Source organism: Calonectris borealis, chromosome 1, assembly GCF_964195595.1.
Source record: "Calonectris borealis chromosome 1, bCalBor7.hap1.2, whole genome shotgun sequence".
Classification (NCBI taxonomy): Eukaryota; Metazoa; Chordata; class Aves; order Procellariiformes; family Procellariidae; genus Calonectris; species Calonectris borealis.
The window spans coordinates 202754598-202775981 of record NC_134312.1 but is presented as its reverse complement, the minus strand read 5'-3'; the positions used below and the strand labels follow the sequence as shown (position 1 = coordinate 202775981).

The 21384-nt window shown below is 43.8% G+C and overlaps 1 protein-coding gene across 1 annotated transcript; it reads right to left on the bottom strand.

The window, feature by feature from the left end:
• Positions 1–9452: 9452 nt before the first annotated feature.
• On the bottom strand, positions 9453–11300 carry SLN (sarcolipin). Its single transcript, XM_075140265.1, has 2 exons — positions 11195–11300; positions 9453–10119 (listed from the first exon to the last, which is right to left on the bottom strand). Exon 2 carries the CDS (start codon positions 10010–10012, stop codon positions 9917–9919), a length of 96 nt encoding a protein of 31 aa, XP_074996366.1. The 5' UTR covers positions 10013–10119; positions 11195–11300; the 3' UTR covers positions 9453–9916.
• Positions 11301–21384: the final 10084 nt, after the last annotated feature.

The window sequence follows — 21384 nt, the reverse complement described above, 5'->3', positions numbered from 1 at the left end:
CTTTGTGTGCATGGAAAATAGTTTATTGTTTTCTTCTCTGCTGCTATGTTGTATATATTTGAAGGCTGTTATATCTCTTAACAATCTTCTTTTCTCTTGCTTGGCCCGTCCCCACTCCCAGCGAGGTGCCCGACGCCTGCTGCTGGGGCTGCCACCAGCTGCCCCTGGCCTGCCCTGCTCCATGGCTGGCGTGGGGGGACGGGTCCTGGCTGCCGGGCCCTGCCCTGCCGCCCCTGGCGAGCCCCCGGCCTCCACAGTGCCCTGATAATACGTAAAACGAGCAGCAATAACTCTTGAGATACCTTCTCAGTTTTAGCAATCTGTGGGTTAAGCTTCCTTTGGAGCCAGCAAGTCCATCCTCATATTTAACAGGTCTTGATGGTCCATCCACAGATTTGTCTAAACATTTTTAAACATATCTGTCCTGTTTTCTTTCAGAACACCCTGTACTTCTGAGTTTTACGGTTCAATTTTACTCTGAGATGCCTTTCTTCATTTTACATGTCCCTATTATGTTTGCTATTTATTTGATGGACTGAGAAAGTGTAAATAGGCGGTGCATGTGCCCTTATTTGTTACTACTCATATCTTTTCTTCAGTCACCTTTTTTTTCAAGTTAAAGAGATCTTAGTCTGCTTAATTTCTTCTCAAGCCGAAATTGTCACAATGTTGTTTATTATTTTATTGCCCCTCTCTGCAATTTTTCCAACACTGACCATGGAGCTGATGTGTTCAGGGAACTCTGCAGTGATTCCTAGATCTTTCCTGTGTGCCGGTGTCTGCTGTGCTCATTATTTTGTGTATTGAAGTGATTTTTCTCCCCATGTGTCCTACTTCACATTTGTCAACCTTTAATATCATCTACCATTTTATCACTTATCATTTGGCATTGAGATGATACTCCACAACTCTTCATCTATGACATTTGTACCACCAGAAAATTTTGCAATCCTCCTGCTTTTCCTGTATGTTAAACAATGCAGTCCTTTATGGACCTCCTTTTATTATGCAATTTCACTGTTCACTGCCACCTTCCTTCTGCCTTTCAGTCAGTTGAAGGGAGAACTTCCCTTTCTATCCCATGACAGTTTAGGGGTTTTTAAACGTATCGATCAGCTCACTTTTACTGACATGTTCACTGACTCTTCCAGAGTTGTAATAGATACCAGAAGCAAGATTTCCCTTTGCAGAAACCTTGCTGATTTTTCCATTTATGTGCCTTTGAATTCTATCATCTGTTTGCTTTTCTGTGGTTTGTTTTTTTTTTTTTCCAATATGGAAATGAAACTTCCTGGTCTGTCACTCCCCAGCGGTCCTCTGCAGCCCTCTTAAAAACTGATATTGCATCTGGCACCTTCTATTCTGCTGGTACCAGTCTGATGTGAGCGATAAGTTATACTCCCCAGTAACCAGGCAGGCAATTTCATATCTGAGCTCCTTTAAAATCACTGGGTGAACATCATCTGGTCCTGCTGTTATATCACTGTTCATTCTATTGACTTCTGGCCCTTCAGCTGAGACCATTTCTCCAACTCATCACCTGCAGATAAAAGTTCTAGTATGGAAACCCTCCTAAGCCCTTCCACAGTGAGCATTGCTGCAGGTAATTGATACACCTTTCCTGTACCAAACTTATATTCTCTGAGCACTCCTGTTCTGCACCTGTCATCTGCAGACCCTGCAGCCTCCGTGGCAGGTTTCCTGTTTCTGATGTGTTTTATTATTAGCTTTTAATGCATCTGGCCTGGTGTTACTCAACATTTTTTCTTGCCCTCCTTATGATTTTTTATTTAACTTTTCTGAGATCTTTTCAGTTTTTCCAATTTGAATGCATTTTTTGTGTTTTGAACGGTACTGTTTTATTTATAATTAGTTCCTGCACTTTGCTGATTCTTCTTCTGGCCTTCCCATTCCCGTAAGGATGTTTTGCTCATGCACATTATGGTCACCATCACACCAGCATTTTTAAAAGGTGACATTTGATCCTGATCCTGTGTGCTGTTCATGGCTGCACAGCTTCTCCTTCTGTCATGTCTGACTGCCCAAGAAACAATGATTTATGTTGTTAAAAAATGTAGCATGAATTAGAGCCCAGTCTGACATTTCCCCACTTTGGAGGTGGTGAGTAACTGAAGTTTTCCTGGCCACTGTGCTTTCTGCCTTACAGCCTCGTTGGTGTCCTGTAGCACATCATATTCTGGTTGACAGTTCAGTCTTAATTGCACTTTTCCTATTTTTGAAAGGTCAGACTAGAGGGGTACTACATTATTTTTTTGAACACTTTTAGTTTATTTTTCTAAAGCTTTCTTTAATGTATGTTGCACCTTCCTTATTGATGCTGTCGTCTTTGTCTTTCTGACATTTGCGTTATCACCGTGTCCTACTGGTTGTCTCCCAGTCACTACCTCTTGTATAGGCCAGTTCTGATTAACAACCAGATGTTCCAGTCTACCTAACTTCATTTTGTAATTAGTAATATTTCCAGAAAAAAGAAGTATGTTTAACTTAGGGCTTGGTCTGACTCTGGCTAAACAGGCCTTTATTTGTTGAATTTGCTGTTTGTTGTGTTTCCCATCTGAATTTCATTGACATCCATCCTGTTCTTTATCAGAGGACACTGTATGATATGATTTTACATCTAGAAGATGAGCACTATAGCTTTGGGGCTGGCTGTTTATGCAGACAAGCTTTCCCCAAGGCTGTAAGGGAGATTTCAGTACTTTCTGGCTCAGGTGAGCAAGCCTCAGCAGAGAAAGAGCCAAAATTCACAACCAAAACTGCAAAGGGAACGTGACTGTAGTGAGACAGGTAGGAGTTCCCACTTATTATTCTCACAGGAGACTTTATTTAGCCTCATTATGACATGGAGTTGACTGTATCTTATTGAATAGTTTCTGTTTAATCGTTTTGCTGATACACAAGTGAAAATGCAGTTGAAGTACCCAGAGGTATGGTTAGGTAGGGAAGTATCCTAAGCTGAAAAAAAACCACATAAGGCTTAGTGTTTTCAATGTTTATTAGCTTCTGAGTTCACTTAGTTTTAAACCATAAAAAAAAAAAACATTCAGAAAAACTGGACTAGATTTAAAGTTCTACTGGGACTGTAAAAATAAATTTGTGGCAAAAAAATATGTTAAACTCAGTTAATTGTTATTACTTATTTTGTTCACAGCCCAATAAGTTTTAGAACCTAGCAATTCAAAGATATAGTTTAAAATACAGATATGGATTTAAAGTGTGAAGCTTAGTGTTTCCAAATCACATGTTTATTAAAGTATTAGTTCGTATTAGTTCATATAGCTTAATAAATATAGGATGTAAGATTTCTTACAGTGAAATTCTTCTTTTCAAAGCTGGGTTTAAGTGAAAGACCTAAAACTACTTCTGGCATATCTCTTCCATGTGATGCTGAAACAGACTTTTGCAGAGAGCAGATCAGAACCAGGGAAACACAAAGGGGCCGATCCTTCTCTGATATAACCAGGCCCAGCTCCACTGAAGTCCATTGGGGAAATGGCTTGCAGCATGCAGAAGCAGATCTTTCCTAACCTAGTTGAAAGGCTCAGGTTAATCCTACTGAAACTGGCAGTCACCAGTGAAACTGCACTGCAGGTATTAAAAAAATTATGTCCCTGCTTTCAGATATGTCAACAGATGTCTGTGGACAAGCTGAATAGCAAAATGGTTCAATACTGCAGGGAAAAGAGGTACACGCAAAATCCATTCTAGATTATTTATTGCTCAGCATGTTCCGTAGTTTTGATTAAGGAACTGGGTCACTCCCCCTAGATGTTTTGGAGGATGCATCTAGGGCAGGCTGTCACAGTAATGTGCAAGACCAAAGTTACACCAAGTGCATGTAGAAATGTGCAGATTTCTATGAGCACAAGGTAGGATCTTCTTTAGGAGCCTTTCTCCCGAGACACATCTCTATGAAGGATTAAGTCCCTCCTAAGAAACTATTAGATACCTGGGTCTCTGTGAATATCTGACCCCATCGATTTGATCTTCAGGTCACCTGAGCCACACTCATTCCAGGCGTTCACAGACATGGGCAGGCACAGCAGCGCAGAGCAGACATGAAGAGGGCACGACATTGTTGTGGTAGACCATGTACCACTCTGGCCATGAGGCCGAGAGATAAAAGCCACTGCCAGCCTCCCAAGAGGGGAGAGGTGAAACACAAGGAAAACAGTCATTCGGAAGAAATACACAGCTCTGGCTGCTCTTCTGGCTACAGGAGGAGGCATATATGCAAAGCCAATAGATCAAGGCACATCCATGCACGATATAAACACCCTTCTGGACCCTGCCGTACAAGTTGTAGTATAAGGAAGCATAGGTCTACATTTAGTTAACAACTGCTGTCAAAACCAAATTATTACTCATCTCCCTCATCCACCCACTACAGCAAAGAACTGGCAAGTGCAAGTGCAATACAGCACACACACCGGCACAAACTGACCGTCTCCATTCATTTTGCATGAATTCATGCTTCTTTACACTCCCTCACAGATCAGCCCAGTGCGAGTAGTGATTAGCATTAGCTGATAAACATAATGGAGCCTGCTTGAAAATGCTGTCATCTCTCTTCAGAAGATGACAGCTGAACTGTTAAGCTAAGAGGTCAGAGTTGATTGGCTTGAGCACCAGCTGTATACGGCCCTGGGAAACGTGCCAAAGGCTTTTCCAGCTCAGACCTGGAGACGCTAATTTGTGGGTAAACCCTATGCACCGGGGCAAACCAGCTCAGCTGTGCGGGTGAAGAATGATTTAGGAGCCACTGCAATGACATCCCAAGGTGTCAGCAGCTGTCAGTCTTCTTGATCCCTTTTAGCTCACTGCACCACCAAAATATAGATAATTATTGTGCAAAGTTCTTCTTGAATCGCAAGGGTGTCTATCACCTTTGAGACACTTCAAAATGCAGTTGTATAAATAGAACCGTGCTGGACTTGCCACATAGTAAGGAAGCTATTTATGCTTCACATCTTCTTGGTTTGGTCCAGAGAAAACTTATATGCATACACAGGAATGCTGCCTTGATAAGGCTGAGAACCTTGGTTTTTGCCTTTCCTTCTTCTTCTATGCCATCTACTGAGCACACACACATACCACACACACACACAGAGCTTACACAGTGTGCAATTTTTTCCACAGAAAACTGAATTTTGAGTGAATCTTTGCAAACTGAAAAATGTCAGCAAGAAATAGTTTGTAATCAACCCACTTAGAAATGCAGTACATACGGTTCCTCGATGTCAGCCACTTTTTTTTCCATTCTCATCTCTCTCTCATTGCGTGGCAGTTTCCTACCCTGTGACTTGGAGGTGACACACCATAAGAGCAGTTGGTTGTGTCATACAAGATAGAGAACCTGACTGACCTGGAGCCTGGCAGTAAAGGAGAAAGGGGGCACAAGCCACGCAGTCTACAGCAGCTGTGATATCATTCAAAAGCAAAATGGACACAGCTGGTTTTCAAGCATGGCATTTGCCTTTGACAAATTCTAGTTTTCCTTCATAAAAACACTCTTCTTGAAACAAGTATAGAAACCGGTTTTGACAGAAAACACTTTTGATTGATTGATGAAAACATTTTGGTAAACCCCACTGAACAATTTTCTAATGTTTAGCCAAAGTTTCAAATCTTGGTGCCTACAATTTGGGTTCTAGGTTGGTATCCAAGCACACAAACTAGTGGTCTGATTTTTCCCAAAAGCATGTTGAACATCCTGTGTCTCTAGTTTCTGTTGAGTGAAGTGCTGAGTGCTTAGCCATGCCAAATTACCAGGCCTAGAGCCAAACTTTTGAAATCTGAACATCTAAAATTACGTAGCTATGGTCTGATCCAAAGCCCACTAAAGTGAACGGAAAGACTGCCACTGAACTTCTGGTTCTGGGTGAGGCTACCTCATCTATACTTAGGTGCCAGAATGAAAATTACCTTGTTCGGGTCAGGTCAAAGTCATGAACAACCATCATTTTACTTGTCGTGGGCAGTTCCTGAGGTGCTACACAGAGTGCCTCTAATGAACTAGGTGGGATGGGAGAGGAAAGAGGGTAAGTATAGTGTCACCTTGGCAAGCCTCTCCATGAGCAGGTACTGTGCTGCATTCATGTCCTGTGCACACTACATGTGAAACTTATAGCAGGTCAAATGCTGATATCCATATATATATACACGTGTGTGTATGTATGTATATATGTGTGTATGTATATGTGTGTGTATATACATATTTATATCAAAAAAAAAGCTTGCAGATATAAAAAAGAGCTTGCATAATAAATACTTTTCATGGTACATCATTCATAATGTGTTAGGGGCCACAAAGAAGGGATAGACATCTGCAGCTTAAAACAGGTATGGGTCAATTAAAATGATGTAAAGTATGGAAATGCACGTGTGGAAAAATGTAAAGTAAAGATACAGAACTGAAAGGAGTGGCGGATACACCAGAGTGTTGTTCTGCGCAACAGGCTGGAGAAATGAGCCAACAGGAACCTCATGAATTTCAACAGAGGGAAATGCCAAGTTCTGCCCCTGGGGAGGAATAACCCCAGGCACCAGGACAGGCTGGGCTAACCACGTGGAAAGCAGCTCTGCAGAGGACCTGGGGCTCATCGTGGACACCAAGCTTACCGTGAGCCAGCAATGGGCCCTTGTGGCAGAAGCCAAACAGCCTCCCGGGCTGCATCAGGCAGAGCATTGCCAGCAGATCAAGGGAGGTCATCCTTCCCCTCTGCTCAGCACTGGTAAGACACATCTGGAATGCTGTGTCCAGTGCTGGGCTTCCCAGTACAAGAGAGACGTGGACATACTGGAGAGACTCCAGCAAAAGGCCATGAAGGTGATGAAGGGACTGGAGCATCTGACATATGAGAAAAGGCTGAGGGAGCTGGGACTGTTCAGCCTGGAGAAGAGAAGACTCAGGGGGATCTTATCAATGTATGTACATACCTGATGGGAGGGAATGAAGAAGATAGAGCCAGACTGTTCTCCGTAGTGCCCAGCAACAAGACAAGAGGTAATGGGCACAAACTGAAATGCAGGAATTACATTCAAACATAAGAAAAAGCTTTTTTACTGTGAGGGTCGTCAAGCACAGGAACAGTTTGCCCAGGGAGGCTGGAGGAGTTAGAGCAGCTACTTTAAAGTATAGCTATAATAAAATTTTTGCCTAAAATAATTTTACTGATAAACTAAAGACAAATCACTGTTGGCCCAGAAGTCCTCTGGTGTTCTTGATCTCCCTTACATTGCAAAGGGCTGGAAAGCGCTGGTAATATACATCACCGGAGAGCCACCTCTCCTCCAGAGCCTCTTTGGCAAGCAGGAAGATAATGGAGAGAGTTTGAGACTCAAGGGTCACACCAAATATCTACATTAAGGTCCGTCAAACTGAGAAATTTTGTCTGTATGTGTGTATTTGGCTGATGCTCTCTGACACTAAGGTCCCTGTGCACCTGCCCAGTGCTGGCTCTTCATGGCATCTGGCACTAGCTGTTGAATTGCCTTTTTCTTCAGTTTTAGGCAAATGACTTAGGCAAATAACTTATCTCTTTCAAAATGGGCTTAAAATTTATAAAAGCCTGAAAAGAGAACCGCTTAGGTTGGTATTCTCACTTCTAGTAATTTGTTTGGGGTGCTTTACCTTAATCATGTTGTCAAAGTTAGACATGTGTCTACTCTCAAAAAGACTGACGGCTAAAAGTTGTGGATGGCCCAAACTCTCCAGAACATTTTCTCTTCCTATCTGAAAATTGCTAGGATCACCTTGAGCTGTTGCCGAACCACTTCTGGTTCAGACAGTGAAGCCCACCTCCATTTTTTCCACTATTAGCCTGAGATGGGCCCAACCACGTCGATTTACTTATGGCACTGCTCTCCCTGGGCAGTGACCATGTGCTCTGGGACTGGCAAAAAAGCCTCAGCCCTGCTGGGTGGGACCCACGCACAGTGGTGAGGTCTCTGTGAAAGTCGTGATGCAGGAGAGACTCTGGAAATCTATTTTTAAGCCACAGGGAAGGTCTGATAACGCTGGATGAAGACACCGTGTTCAGCTGGGGTAGGGAGTCACAGCCGGTGAAAGATGAGAATCTTTCATACTGAATTATCAAGTATTCACTATATTTAAAAATAGATTTTTCCATGTCCTTCTCCAGCTGCTGCTGCGTGTCTCAGCCAAGCTTATGAACACAAACTGACCATGTAAATTAGTGAAAATATAGCAGCATCTGGTGCAAGGTGGGCTGCAGAGAAGGGCTGCGTCCAGCGCCGGCAAAAGTTCATTTCCATGTCTCGGTTTTCTGGCAGAAAATTTGCCATCCCTGGAAATGCTGGAAGGAGGTTTGCTCAGTTGCAGCCAAGAGTAAACAAGAGGCGATTTTTATCATTGCACTGGAGTGGGGATTTCTTAACTGGGAGGATGAGTGGCACCAGCTGCAGCGGGGGTGACTGCAAACCCAGATGGACAGTACAAATGGCACAGGGCAATGAGTCATTTACCAGCAATCTTTAAGCAACACACACACGCTCAACAAGTGGTGCTACCACAACGCTTGCTCTCTTTCCTTAAAGCCCAGGCCTGAGTCCCAGCTGTCACGGCCAGCACCGCTCCGCCTAACCATACCAGAGACCAGCCTTGGGTGACTCGGCACAGCCCTGCCATGTCGCCCGCTCCTCGCAGGCTCCTGGAGGGGAAGGAGGCCTGTGCCAGCAGCGTGGCACGCATCTGACTGCCTTCCTACAGAAAGCCGTATTTTGTAGAAGATACTGATTCTCTGAAGCCATTAAAATAACAGATAGGGAATGCCTAGGAGGAGTTTAATTACTGATTTCACAAACCCAGGGACTGTGGGCTCTTCAAGCTGGCTCAAGATTTTTTAGCAGGCGACGACACCATCACAGCAACCCAGACACACTCGCACCTCATCCTGCGGAGGCTGAGCGCGGCTGTGCCACGGCTCGGCGTGCCGCAGCGGACCCGGGGGACTGCTGCCCCGGGCAAGGCTCATGGCAGGGCTGCGGCGCCAGCGGGCGCCTACGCCCGCAGCTGACCCGGGCTCGTCTCTCCAGGCACTGCTCCAAGCATAGCTTGGCCAGAAATAGGATCCTGGGAATCCCTGCGTGAAATCCAGCTTCAGAAAATGCAATTATTGACAATGCCCTGGTGGGACAGGGGTTCTCTTTGAAGTCCACGTCCACAGGCACCAACGGTGTAAGTCACTCTGGACAGAAAAGTTACCTGCACAGCTCCTTCATGTGGCTACACATCTGTTATGTTGCAGGATTTCCACTCTACAGCAATTTTTTTTTAAATACAAATTAAAATGCAGGTGGGAGGAACAAGCAAACCACCAGACTTGCACGGTGCGCTGCACGCGGTTATCGGCAGGTCTCTCAGTGAACAGCAGTCAGGCCGGGAGAGGGATAAGGAATGCTACAAAAAATGGTTTTACATGTTCTTTATTTAAGTGAAACAAGCAAGTGAAAGTAGAGGTTTCACATTCCTTTCTGCTAAGCTAGTTTGTGCTTCTTAGGCGGGTTAATTCAGACGGTTACATTGCATACTGCAGCTTTATACCCTCGAAAACCTAACACTGACGCCAAACAAGCCGGCATGGCAGGCAGGGGGTTACAGCATTCACAGTAACTACCGGAGGAGACAGCCACATCCAACAGTTCCTAAGGATGTTGCATTTTACATTTTACAGCTGGATCACTGCAGAATAAAATAATTACACCATCACAGACCCATCACAAACGTTAGCACGGGCAACAGATATGAGAGAGTAAAAAAAGATTGACGACATCCTCAGTGGGCTGAAATCTAATCGCAGCGGTGTGCTGTGGGTGTTACTTATGTCTGCGGAGACACACACTTAAATCACCTCCCAGAGTTTCTGATAGTCTGTTACTCCTGATAAGACTTCACAAGGAGCCACATGAGCAGTACAGTAATCAGGACAATCATGAAGTTGAGGAAAAGTTCCTGTGTGGATCGCTCCATTTTTCGGGAGTAAGCAGGGGAGAGCAGAGGTCAACAGGGAGAGCAAGGGGGAAACTTCAGTGACTTGCCTGGGAGCGTCCTTGAGCTCAACCTTCAGATCACAGGCTCTTTTAAGGAAAAAGAAAAATATGTGAAGAACAGATGCATGAAGGTGGCAGGTTTAGTAGAGCTATTTATATAGGTGTAAATAAATGTTGTTTCAGTGGCTAGAAGTTAGTAAGCACTGGGGATGCTAAAAAGCAAAAGCTATCTCTGGCAGCTTATCACCTTCTTCGATTTCCAGCATTTGACAAGGAGCGTTCTCAGTGTCACCCCAAAATACACCGCGCGGGGGTGAGCGGTTCTTGGAAATTAGCACTGCTTTGTACAAGCATTTTAAAATAAATAATGCCCAAGCCCCCTTTATTACTTTCAAGAGATATAAATTGTAAATATACTATTGGTTAGGCTTCTTTAAATTCTTATATTTGTTCACATAGTTTCATTTTTTAAAGAAACTAGGTCCAAACTATTCTTTTATAAAGAAAGACTAATAACACTGAATTATTTATGTTACCACTAAAAGTATAAGGAGAAACTTAGGTCAGACATTTTCATTTCTGAAGAACTTCATAAATTTTGTGAGTTAATCCTATGGATGAAATAACATTTTCTCAAGCACTTTCTGACTTTCCTGCACTTTCAAGCTGCATAGATCTCTTACTTCAGAAATCCCATTCAAGTTGTATTTGAAAACTTTTCTGTTGGTTATTGTTTTTATTTACTTTATCACAGTAAGTTTTGAATTTTATATGTTCTTGAAGTTCATGCAGAAAAATGAGAATAATTTATCATGAATGTCATGCACTAATCCCATCTGTATGCCATATAAATAAAATTTAAAACCTTTAAACAAATGAGACATAAGCTTGCTTTAGACAAAGAATTTCAGCCACGCAACCAAAATCTTAGCAGGGAAGCCAGATTAGGCAGTAACATCTATGGTGCAAACAACAGAAGGCCTGGGACCACACCTGAATGAAGACAGAGAGTTTAAATAGAAACTGCTTTAGTTTGCAGATTAAATATTAAAAGCCCAGTGCACGCAGTTAACAAATTCCTACATTCCCAAGTTGTTTTGCCAGCCTCCTATGTCCTTGGACAAGAGAAAATCTGACCTAATAAGTAAGCCAAGTTTTTTACCTTGAGGAAGTAAATGGAGCCCAGTGGTTCTGCCTCTGGACTTTGGGTCACTGCAGATATTATTTCCCCCTCGGTTTCTGCCTATCTCCCACTCGGTCTGCATGCCCCGTCCCTGTGTGGGAACTAAAGTAGGCTGAGGGAGGAGAGCAACAAGTGCATTGGCAACCCAGGTGCTGACATCACCCCCAAAATATTTTAAAAGGGCTAAGCTGGGCTGCAGGATTTGGTTAAGGCTGTTTATGCAGTGGGCTCTGTGGGCTGATTTGCTTCTTCTAGTTCTTCTGAGGTGGTGCTATGCTAAGAGCAGAGCTGTGTGTAGCCCTTGGGACTCAATGGGATTTTACAAGAATTTCTTTCGGCCCGTTGGTGTCTTCACACATGATGTGGGGAAAAGAAAAGGAAAGAAAGAGCCACTTGCAGAAGTCTGTGTGCAAATTTCAGGATGTCTCAAGATCATTTCCAGTGTACAGAACCCTGTCTGCACGGTCACCTTCTTAAGTACAGTACAGCTGGTTTTGTCCTATATAGCTATAGTCCCCACAGCTTCTCAAGTTCATATGCATGTAAAAGAAAGTGAATGGGAACAAAATATTCTTTGCATTTAAATACAGATTACTGAAATCCAGGATCTTTTGCTGGATAGAAAAGTTTGGGACTAAGAGGTCTAAGCAGTACAATCCATTGCTGTAAAGAGCCACTGACTCACCTGCATATGCTCTTCCCCATCAATTTTCAGCGCTGTTAATGCTCCCTCTGCCTGAGCATACAGAGAAGTATTTCTGCCACCCTGCAGCATTTCTTCCCAGAAAGCACGCTGCTCTGTGGCGTAGGCAGCTGTAATCCCCACATCACCTTATCTTTGCCCAAGGCACTGCTAGAACTTGCTATATACGTGAACAAAAAGAAATGGCTATTTGTTTCCTTTAAATCGATAGAGCTGAAAGAGAGTCTCAGCAGAGCAGGCTGGACTGAACCAGGAGCAGACTCTGCCAGCCTTGCGCTGCCATGGGTTGCCCCCGCTCAGAGCCTTTGCTTCAGATGAATGATATGAGTATTCCCACTGAAGTCAGAGGGGTCACTTCTGCAACACGGTGCTGCCAGATGAGCATGAGGATCCTGATCAGGTTTAAGTGTGTAAAGTGATCCGCAATGCTGGCCTTATTCTCACTGCCAGATATTGCATGATATATGGTATGCAGATTATTTACTGATTCTGATGCCTTTTGTATACTTATATTCAGGCATGCAGGGAGGTAGCGTAGCTCAGAGCATCCAAGCTTGCTGTGATGGTCCCCCTCCATCAGCTCCCAGGTTTCACCCTTTGCACCAGCTCCAGCACTCACGGTGCGATGCCCCCGGTGAGGGAGCCGGCTGGCTGGAAATCGACCCGATGAAAAACACAACAAAATAAATAGCTGTGGGTAACCGGGGGCGTGGAGGGGAGAGTTGCTTGGGTTTTGCTGGATGATCTCCCTAAATAGCCTCCCCATGCAATCACTGGAGGTAGGAGGGGGACCAGAACTGTAGAAATCTTCCCTTTCATTGGCTTGACTGCCTTGTCACTGCTCTCCTAGACACCTAAGCAGCACATTCACAAAAGCCAACATGCTGCGTGTGAGTCCTCTGCTAAAATAGATGGATGAAAGAGCAACAGTTTAACCCATGCCTCATTCAGGAGTTAGATGCCAAAGTAGGTTTGCAGGGTCTTATTATATGATGCATGTTCTCCTGGGCTGAGCCACCAAAGCCCGTCCTCTCAAGGAAAACTTGGGCAAAACTTACTTACAGGGGATTTGAGAAATCCAGATTCAAAATGCTCCCCCTCCGCCCGAGGGAAGCAGGGTGTATGTCTGCCATGAAACTGCCCTAGGCTATTCCCTTCCCCGGCATGTTCTGAAGCAGAAATGTCTGGATTTCACATGCAGTGGCTAAACCACATAAACATCCACTAGGAAAAGGTTGAAACATTTGAGTGCCATTGACCCTAATTATTCAATGTTGCGCAACAGTGCCCAATGTTCCCCTTGGGCTGTGGATCTTGGAGATCTTGGCGTTTATTTTACTCTCTGCCAACAGAAAACTCAAAACATGTCTGTCTTTAACTGGAACCCCTCAGCTCTGGTCCCCGGGCCTGTATCTGCACTTCCACGCTGACAGTGAGCCCCTTCCTGCTCTGTCCCAGCTCACCTCCTTCATCTTGGACTTCATCCATGACAGCTAGAAAAACCTCCTTTCTTCAAAATAGGGAAACAGTGCACACATTAATGCCATTAATCAGCACACCCAATAAACACCCTAACTCCTGCATACCCTTCCTTTCTCTCTACAGGCACAGATGTTTCCCTCATTTTTGTGCTGAAGATCTTACAGGAGACCGTGGAAGAGCATATAGATCACAAGAATTCATCAGTAGACCAGAACAAAGGTTCGCCTAACCCAACATACTGGCTGGTAGGGGAATCCAGGGAAAGGATACAGAAACAGAGCAAACGTAACATGATCTCTGCCTGGTAACCTCAAATTTCTGGGATTCAGTCTATTGGGATTGCTAGATTGGGACTACAAACAGGGTTGTGTTTATGGCTCCCTCTTGCTCGTACTGTCAGGGTTTCCCTTCAACACAAGGGTCTGTTCCTGCAGCTGTGATAGCTTATTCCGTGAATAGTTCTAGACCAGGCAAATTGTTCATAGTTCAGCTTCTTTACGTAACATCCTGCATACTTTCAGCATTACAAAAATGAAACAGCAAATTCAAATATTCCGTACAGCAGAGAAAGTAACTTTCCTCAACCTATCAGCAGTCTGAAGGCAGCTCATTTGCTAGAACTGAGACCAACTAGCTAAGAAATATTTTTGATTGACACAGCTAGTCCCTAGTAACTTTAGAAGAGGCAAACTATGTTACATTTACTTTTGATGTAATCAATCTGACAGAATATATATATGTACACACAAAGACTTGTGAAGAAAAAAAAGGACTTAGCACTGAACAGGGGGTACCAATACACACACGCCTGAGCTGTGGAATGTGCCTGGACATTAACTGTAAATCCAACCAGTGCCTGGACATCTGACTTCAATATGCTGTAGATTAGAGGCTGAAACTTCTGACCCGCCCCAACAAACCATACTCCTGCTGTTTATGAACAAAGAGCCCAAAGACCTTAAAGGCCGTATCTTCAAAAGGATGGTTTACTCAACCAAGTGATTTAATACTGATTAGGAAAGTAGAAAGAAGAGAAAAGGAGGAGAATTAACTAAATGGTTTTACTTTAAATGCTAACACAGAGGCTTAGATACCATGGTGAATATTTTTCTTGTTGGCACTTTTATGTTTTCTTCTTTTTTCTAACAGATCTGGATGTTCTCAGCTTTCACGTGGCCCGTGCCAAAGCTCCCTCTTCATGCCTTGCATGCTCAAACTTAAGGCTCTAGTCTATATTTAAAGTTGCTGTGCCTATCTCAAGTTCTTCTCAGCCTACTAATCAAGTAGCACATAATCTTTCAAAGGCTTTCTTACATAGTTAGAGCAGATTGTGTTCATTTTTGTGCTCATCATTACCTTTCTCACTAAGTGCAGCCTGTATATTTTTAAATCTGCTAATAATTGGTTCATTTTTAAATTGGCACCCACTCTCTAGTGTAATCACAAGTATCTTCCAAGAAGACCCACCTGAAGCACTGATGTCTTATCTGTATGAACCCAAGTTTGCAGCAACATACTGTATTTGTAATCACAGTATGTATTTCACATATAACTATCATGTCTCACTATGGGAAATGAAGACAACCATCACTTAAAATTGCTCAGCAGGTCTTAAATCTGGTCTAAACAGACACTACCACTCCGCAAAAAGCTACTGGGCAGAAGATGTACGAAGGAGCCTGAACATTGCCGCATCTTGATTTTAGGCTCCCAGAAGAATTCACAACAGCCGCAGCAGGACCCTACCTGCCAGGAAGGTGTGAGACCCACGTCTCTCAGCGTGATGGCTGCGTGACTACAGCACAGAGCCTCCCGCAGAACCAGTCAGCACAGGTGCCCTTAAAAGAGTTAGTGAAGGAAAAACAGGCACTCAATACATGCAAGTCATCTGCCTGTTGTAGATGTCTGCTGTAGGGTCAGCCTTCCTAAACTCCACAGATCATACTGATGACCTTCAAAGGGAGTTTTGGGGGGATAGGGAGGCTGGACTTGGTCAGATGGCTGAGGTCTATATTTTTAGCAGACGAACCTATTCCTGAAATTCCCAGGAATGGGATTCACACTAGCCATGGGGTGAGTAGGCAGATGCTTGAGTTAGCTGATAGAGGATACTGCGGGTCAAAGCAAGTCTTAAATGCTATCATCGTCTGAGAGGCAGGTATCTTTCCCAGGCTGCAGAGAGATACCTCAGTCTACTTATACACAGGTGGGTTTAGCCTTCTCTCTGAGTGAAGCCTGTTGTTTTGAAAGCTAAATGGGTTGGCACTGTCGAGTTCCTTCCTCAATGCAAGGAATAGGACTTTCATCCTCCAAAACCAACAGTGCACAGTGTCCCTGACCAGAGATGCCATGTATTATTTCTATGTAAAGCTGCCTATCCAACGATAGGGTCTGACAGACTGTCCATATGACATTTACATTAGCATCAGTGTGTTCCTTTGGGCTTACTGAAGTGTAAAACAGGTCCCAAAATGGGCAGGGACAGCAGATCAGCAGATCAGCAGAAGCAAAGGAGAAATCATTAGATATTCAGAGGACCCAGTCACAAAAGTAGTTACCAACTGCATTTGCATGCATCTAACTCTCGCCAGCAAACTAGATGCTTTGAACAAATCCTCAGATGCCACAGGCATCGTTTCTTCAAACCACAGCAAACTATACCTCCATTTCCCCAGCAAGACCACTGGGATAGACACACATGGGAGATGAAGATCTGGATTCAGGTCTATTCTCCCTCAGGGCAGACGGGCAAAGGACTGCACAGCAACAGAGGCACGAGATAGAGAGCTATCTGTCTGCCACTGCAGGTCTTTCAGCTCTTAGGGAGCTTCAGTGATGAAAAATGTAAGCGCCTATGGATAGTGTCTCCAGGATGGATGTCAGCACAGTGAGGATCTTGAGGACTTATATCCTGGGTGTGGAGAGCAAAAGTATAACATCTTGCCCCGTACTGTTGATGTTTGCTGCTTACCAATCTCGTCCTTCTAGTAATCACTGAAAATATCGGTGAATGAGACTTCCAAATTTTCATGATCACAGCACTCTTTCTTACAATCTTTCGTTCATGTTTAGCTTTGCTTCACGCTGACTTATTAGCAAGACCAATCCTCAAAGGGAACACAATAAGGAATGGGTGGCAGGCAGGGAATCATCACTATTTTTCATTGTCTGATGGGTGGGATTAATCTTGTCCAACTTCAAGCACCACACTACAGTCAGTGGAGAAAGAGTCCTCCAACTGAAAATTTATTTGACATAAAATAGACGTTTACAGTTCTCTGGAAGGTATTTAGCTTTTTTATCTCCACAGTTATGTGAGATGAGTATGACCAGAAAAGTCCAGGAAAACAAGGAAAAACGTTTCAGAGAAGATTACGGTACCCAAAGTATGGGCCACAAGTCAGATGAACATTGGTAATTGTTGCCAGATCATAGACTCTTGTTCTCTGTCAAAGTTCATTTGTTGTTAGACTTGTTGTTATCGTATTTATATTAGGCTTATTTTATTGTTTTCATTTTTAGTTTTATTAATTTTAGACTTCTTTTCACAACAAGCCTAGAATCAGAAAATACTCCTCTCATTTCTATGCAACATTTTCAACTGGACAAAAGCTGCAGTACTATGAGCCAAACTACAAACCCACATGGTAATGCAGTTAGACCAATTAAGCATTTCTGAACCAGAAAAGATCATGTGCAACCCTGAACACAATGGGGAAAGAAGACAACTTAAAATTACTTCCGAGGTGCTGCAAATGAGAGATAAGACAAGAAGGATAACGAGAGGGAGACCTCAATTTTAGTCTTTTATAGCTGGCTGCCTCCAAACTATTTTAAATGTCAGGTCAAGAGTGAAGAAAACATCAATTCACCTGCAACAGCAGTGACCCAGTCACCCCAGGGACAATCAGGACAGTGAATAGCATTTAGGAGATTAAATATCAGAGGTGAAAATGCAGAAATGCTGTAAAAATTTAGCCAAAATAGATGTATTTTACATCTCTGCTTTTATGTGCTCCCACTTGTTCTGAATGGAGCTGAATTCTGGGACACAGCCTTCATCTTTCACTGGACTTTGAAGAAAAGCATTAAAAGGCAACTTCTCCTGGTGATGCTAAATAGTAGACCTTGCAGTTAATGAGTTTCTCCTGAAAGATAACTAAAAGCTAGTAGGGGATTCAGGACTACGTGCTGGGATATGCTCTCACCACGCTCTGTTGTCCAGCCAGTATTGGCGGAAGCTATGGAGAGGCTTTTGAGCTTAACCACCGGTAAAGATAATTTCAGCAATCAGAGTTAAGGTCACAGAGGTGCAGACTACTGTGGCCACACTCTTCCACACTGTTAGAGCTTAAAATGCACTGCTGGCCGGAGTTGCAGTTTGGGCAGGCAAGTGCATGATAGATCATTGCGACTACGGACCCCTGTGCCGGCAACATCTTCAGGGGCAGAGCAGTCATGACCTTTGCAACATCAGTAAAAGTTCCTTATTGTGATGGATGCCATTTCTGGGTTGTATGCTTGAACCTGCAGACTTCTGCCCACACATATAAGGGGCTAAGGTAACAGAGCAAAAATCTAGTCAGCATTTGTTCAAAGTAAAAACAGTCTGCAAACTAGTAGAGAAATACATGAGAGGGATTGATGGTAGAAGCTGTAGTGGAAGAAGAACACATTCAAATCAGAAACACAATGAATCTTCTTTTTTTAACTCATTTCCGAGTGGTGGAGGAAATTTCTACAGGTGATGAAAGAAAGAGTTTGTTGCAGCAGGGTCAGAGGCACAGGCAGAGAAGTGCAGCTTTCTGTACTCAGGCCTTGATGTTCAGTGCTCTTGCATCAAGACTGATTGATGCCCTTGTAGCTATCAACGTGTTGAAAGTCTCCAGCAAAGGTCCAGCCACCCCGGAACAAGAATGGACACAAAGAAACAAGGGTGGCAGTGAACTTACAGCCTGGTAACTGGCTGTATAAGCAAAGACAAGGTGCTTATTTCTGAAAAAAAAAAAAAAAAAAAGGGGGCGAGTTACTGTAAAGTTATTTCTGAGTAGGAGTTTGGCCATGAGCTGCCGCTGATGTCAGGCAGGTTCTCCCCTTACTCTACCACAGAGTGAAGTGTCTGTGTGCCCACAGCCTGTCTCTGTTCTCTTACATGAAAAGAAGTGAGTCTTTAATAAACTATGTCCTGGCACCATGTAGAAATACAATTTTTATCTCTGTGAACAACCATATCAGCACTACTGCTATGTGAGAAGCTTTCAGCTCTAACTCATACAGCTGTCGTGCAAGTTCTTAAATCTCTGGAGTCATTTGTAAGGCAGCCTGTAAATACTCCCTGCGAGGAAGGTTTGCCTTTAGTTACTAGGTAGTCACCAGCTATTGTGCCAACAGACCCTGGTACTTTCGGCCTACAGTGTTTGTGTGGTTTTACAGGGCTACGGGCCGATGAACCTGTTTCTGAAAGCTCACAGCCCAGCTCTGCCACAACATGCAGGCTGCACGGCTACTCGCTTGCGTGGATGCCCCTGCCTCAGGTGCGGTGTGTGGTCCCTCCTTCTCTGTGAGAGAAGATGCTTCATTTTACCACAGAACAACCAACACAGGTGCCATAGAGCAGGTGCTCTATTTTCATTTCAAGAAAGCAGCACTATTTTCCTCAGACAGATAACATCCTGCCCAGATCCTCATGACAAAGCTGTGGCAGCCACAGAGAAGTGTTAACCATTCCTGGCTGGCTATAAAGACCTGGAGAAGGATATGCCCCAGTGGGGTGATGGGGGCTGTCCTGAAGGATAGGCACTATGGAAGGGAGTGCTGCAGTGGAGCAGCCTGTGCACACACCGCCTGAAAGGAGTGGAGGGGGGGCACTTTCCCTGAGTGCGCCTGTGAAATGAATCCTTTGACAGTCCCACCTGAGTCCAGTAAAGGAAAAACTCTGAAATTCTGGCTAAGCCTTGGCCAAACTGGGACCTCAAATACCTTTGGGAAGCCAAATAAGCAACAAATTCTGGGTGATGCTCTACCTGTTAGTACCAGCTTTCATTCCCTCCCATTCTCACCACTTTACAAACGCCAACAGCAAACTCTGACAAAATGATGCAGCTTGGTTCAATAAAAAAAAAACAAAACACAAAACACCATGGTGAGACATCACCCCCTCAGCTAGAAGATCATCAGGAAGTAACTACCAGCAGTGGGCAGTTTCCATAGTCCAGCACCCACCGCAAGAAGACAGAGAGCCCATCCGTGGGAACAGGGGAAGAACCCTCAGTTACTCAGGCGATGCCTGGGGCAGGGGGAAGCCAACAGAGCTGGAAGACTTAATGCTTTTGCAAGATTTAGGTGTGCTCTACAAATGTAAATGGGGGTAATGAATAGATAAACTGCCACTAAACAGTACCTAAAATATGTCTCTGCTGGCCCACACTCACAAAGACCCTCTACAGAGGGACGCTGACACTCACGTTTCTATTTTATTTATTGAGCCAAATACAAGGCCAGCGTTAATTCGCCTCACTCTGGAGAGAAAGGCCACGATCCTCATATTAAAACATTTTATTCCATGAACGAAAACCAAGTGAGAGACACCGCTCAGCACAAGCAATATTGTTTTTATGGGTTTGAGGCAGTCGGAGGAGTCTGGCATGATTAACACAGCATTTGTAGTGTTTATTTTTCAAATTGCCCACATCCAGCATTCCAACGATAGGCTGAGCTGGGTTTGCATAACAGTACCAAGTAACCGTAGCAACCCAAATAAGTCATTGATTCCTAAGAAAAGTATGAACTACAATAGCAAACATGATGTTAATTTAAGTAGCCATGTTCTAATCAAATTTCCTTCCTACCCAGGTTTGCATGATGTTAGTCAGCCCATGAAGGATCTCATCCTTCTCTCATTGAATTCAAGAGCAATCTTACCATGGGTTTTAACGAGGGCCGGACTGAGCCCTAAGCACATGGTGGCATTGCTTTGTGTTCGTTAGGATGAACAGAGCTAATAAGGGCTGGAATGACATGATGGGGAGGGAAGGCAGGAGCAGATCCCCACTCAGCACTGATTCACCCTTCATCTTTGAGGTGTTTATACACAGCCAAAGAGAGTCAAGAGGTCTCTAATGACTTTCTAATCACATCAGTCATTGACCCTGGGTGAGTGGAATGAAATCTGAAATGAACCTTGGCTCAAGACAACTCAGACCAGAGTTTCGTATCTAACTAATGAAAATAAATTGTTTTTCTTTCTCAGCACACTGTACTATTATGGAATAAATGAGAAGAAGTCAGAAATAGATACTCTCAACAATCCAGCAACCCCCTCCCTCTCCAGGACCCAGATGCTTGCTCCAGGCTAACAAATGCAGCTGAGCTTTAGGGACTGTCAGGATCTAACCCAGAAAAAAAAAGTTTGAACAGTCAAATTGTGGAACAGCCCAAACCAGCACCCTTAGTCTGGGCTCCCCCAGCACTTCTTTCCTCTTGCTTGGTCAAAATCCACATCCGTTATAATTAGCTGTTTGGAGGTTGCTCTCCCAATCTGTTTTGCTAGACATGTGTTTGTCTGGGCTCTTTGCAAGACAAGTGTTAAGAGTGAACAACAACTTTTAACAGAACTACTGGCCAGTAACGTATTGGGAGCAAAGACTTTTAACACTAGATAGCTACAACACTAAGGTTAAGCTTCCTCTTTTGTTAGTGATAAATACTCCTTGCCCTCTTCTTGTCTTAGTAATCACACTTTGTGCGTCACAGATGAACAGTTAAATCCAGTTTTTGCTTTCTACAAAATCAATTAACACTTCTCGGCATGAGCAGATGGAGGCTTTGTTACCTGAGGGTATACAGCTGCAGACAGATAACAGCAAGTGAGCAGTACACAGACACCTACGTTTATGCCTACACACTTGAGTGTGATATGGCTAAGGGAAAAAACCAACGACACCCACTCCCTGCTCAGCTATAATACCTTTCCTTGGGAGGATCA

Bases quoted from the DNA above. Each gene is read 5' to 3' on its own strand.
- SLN (XM_075140265.1), bottom strand. From the start codon at position 10,012: ATGGAGCGATCCACACAGGAACTTTTCCTCAACTTCATGATTGTCCTG.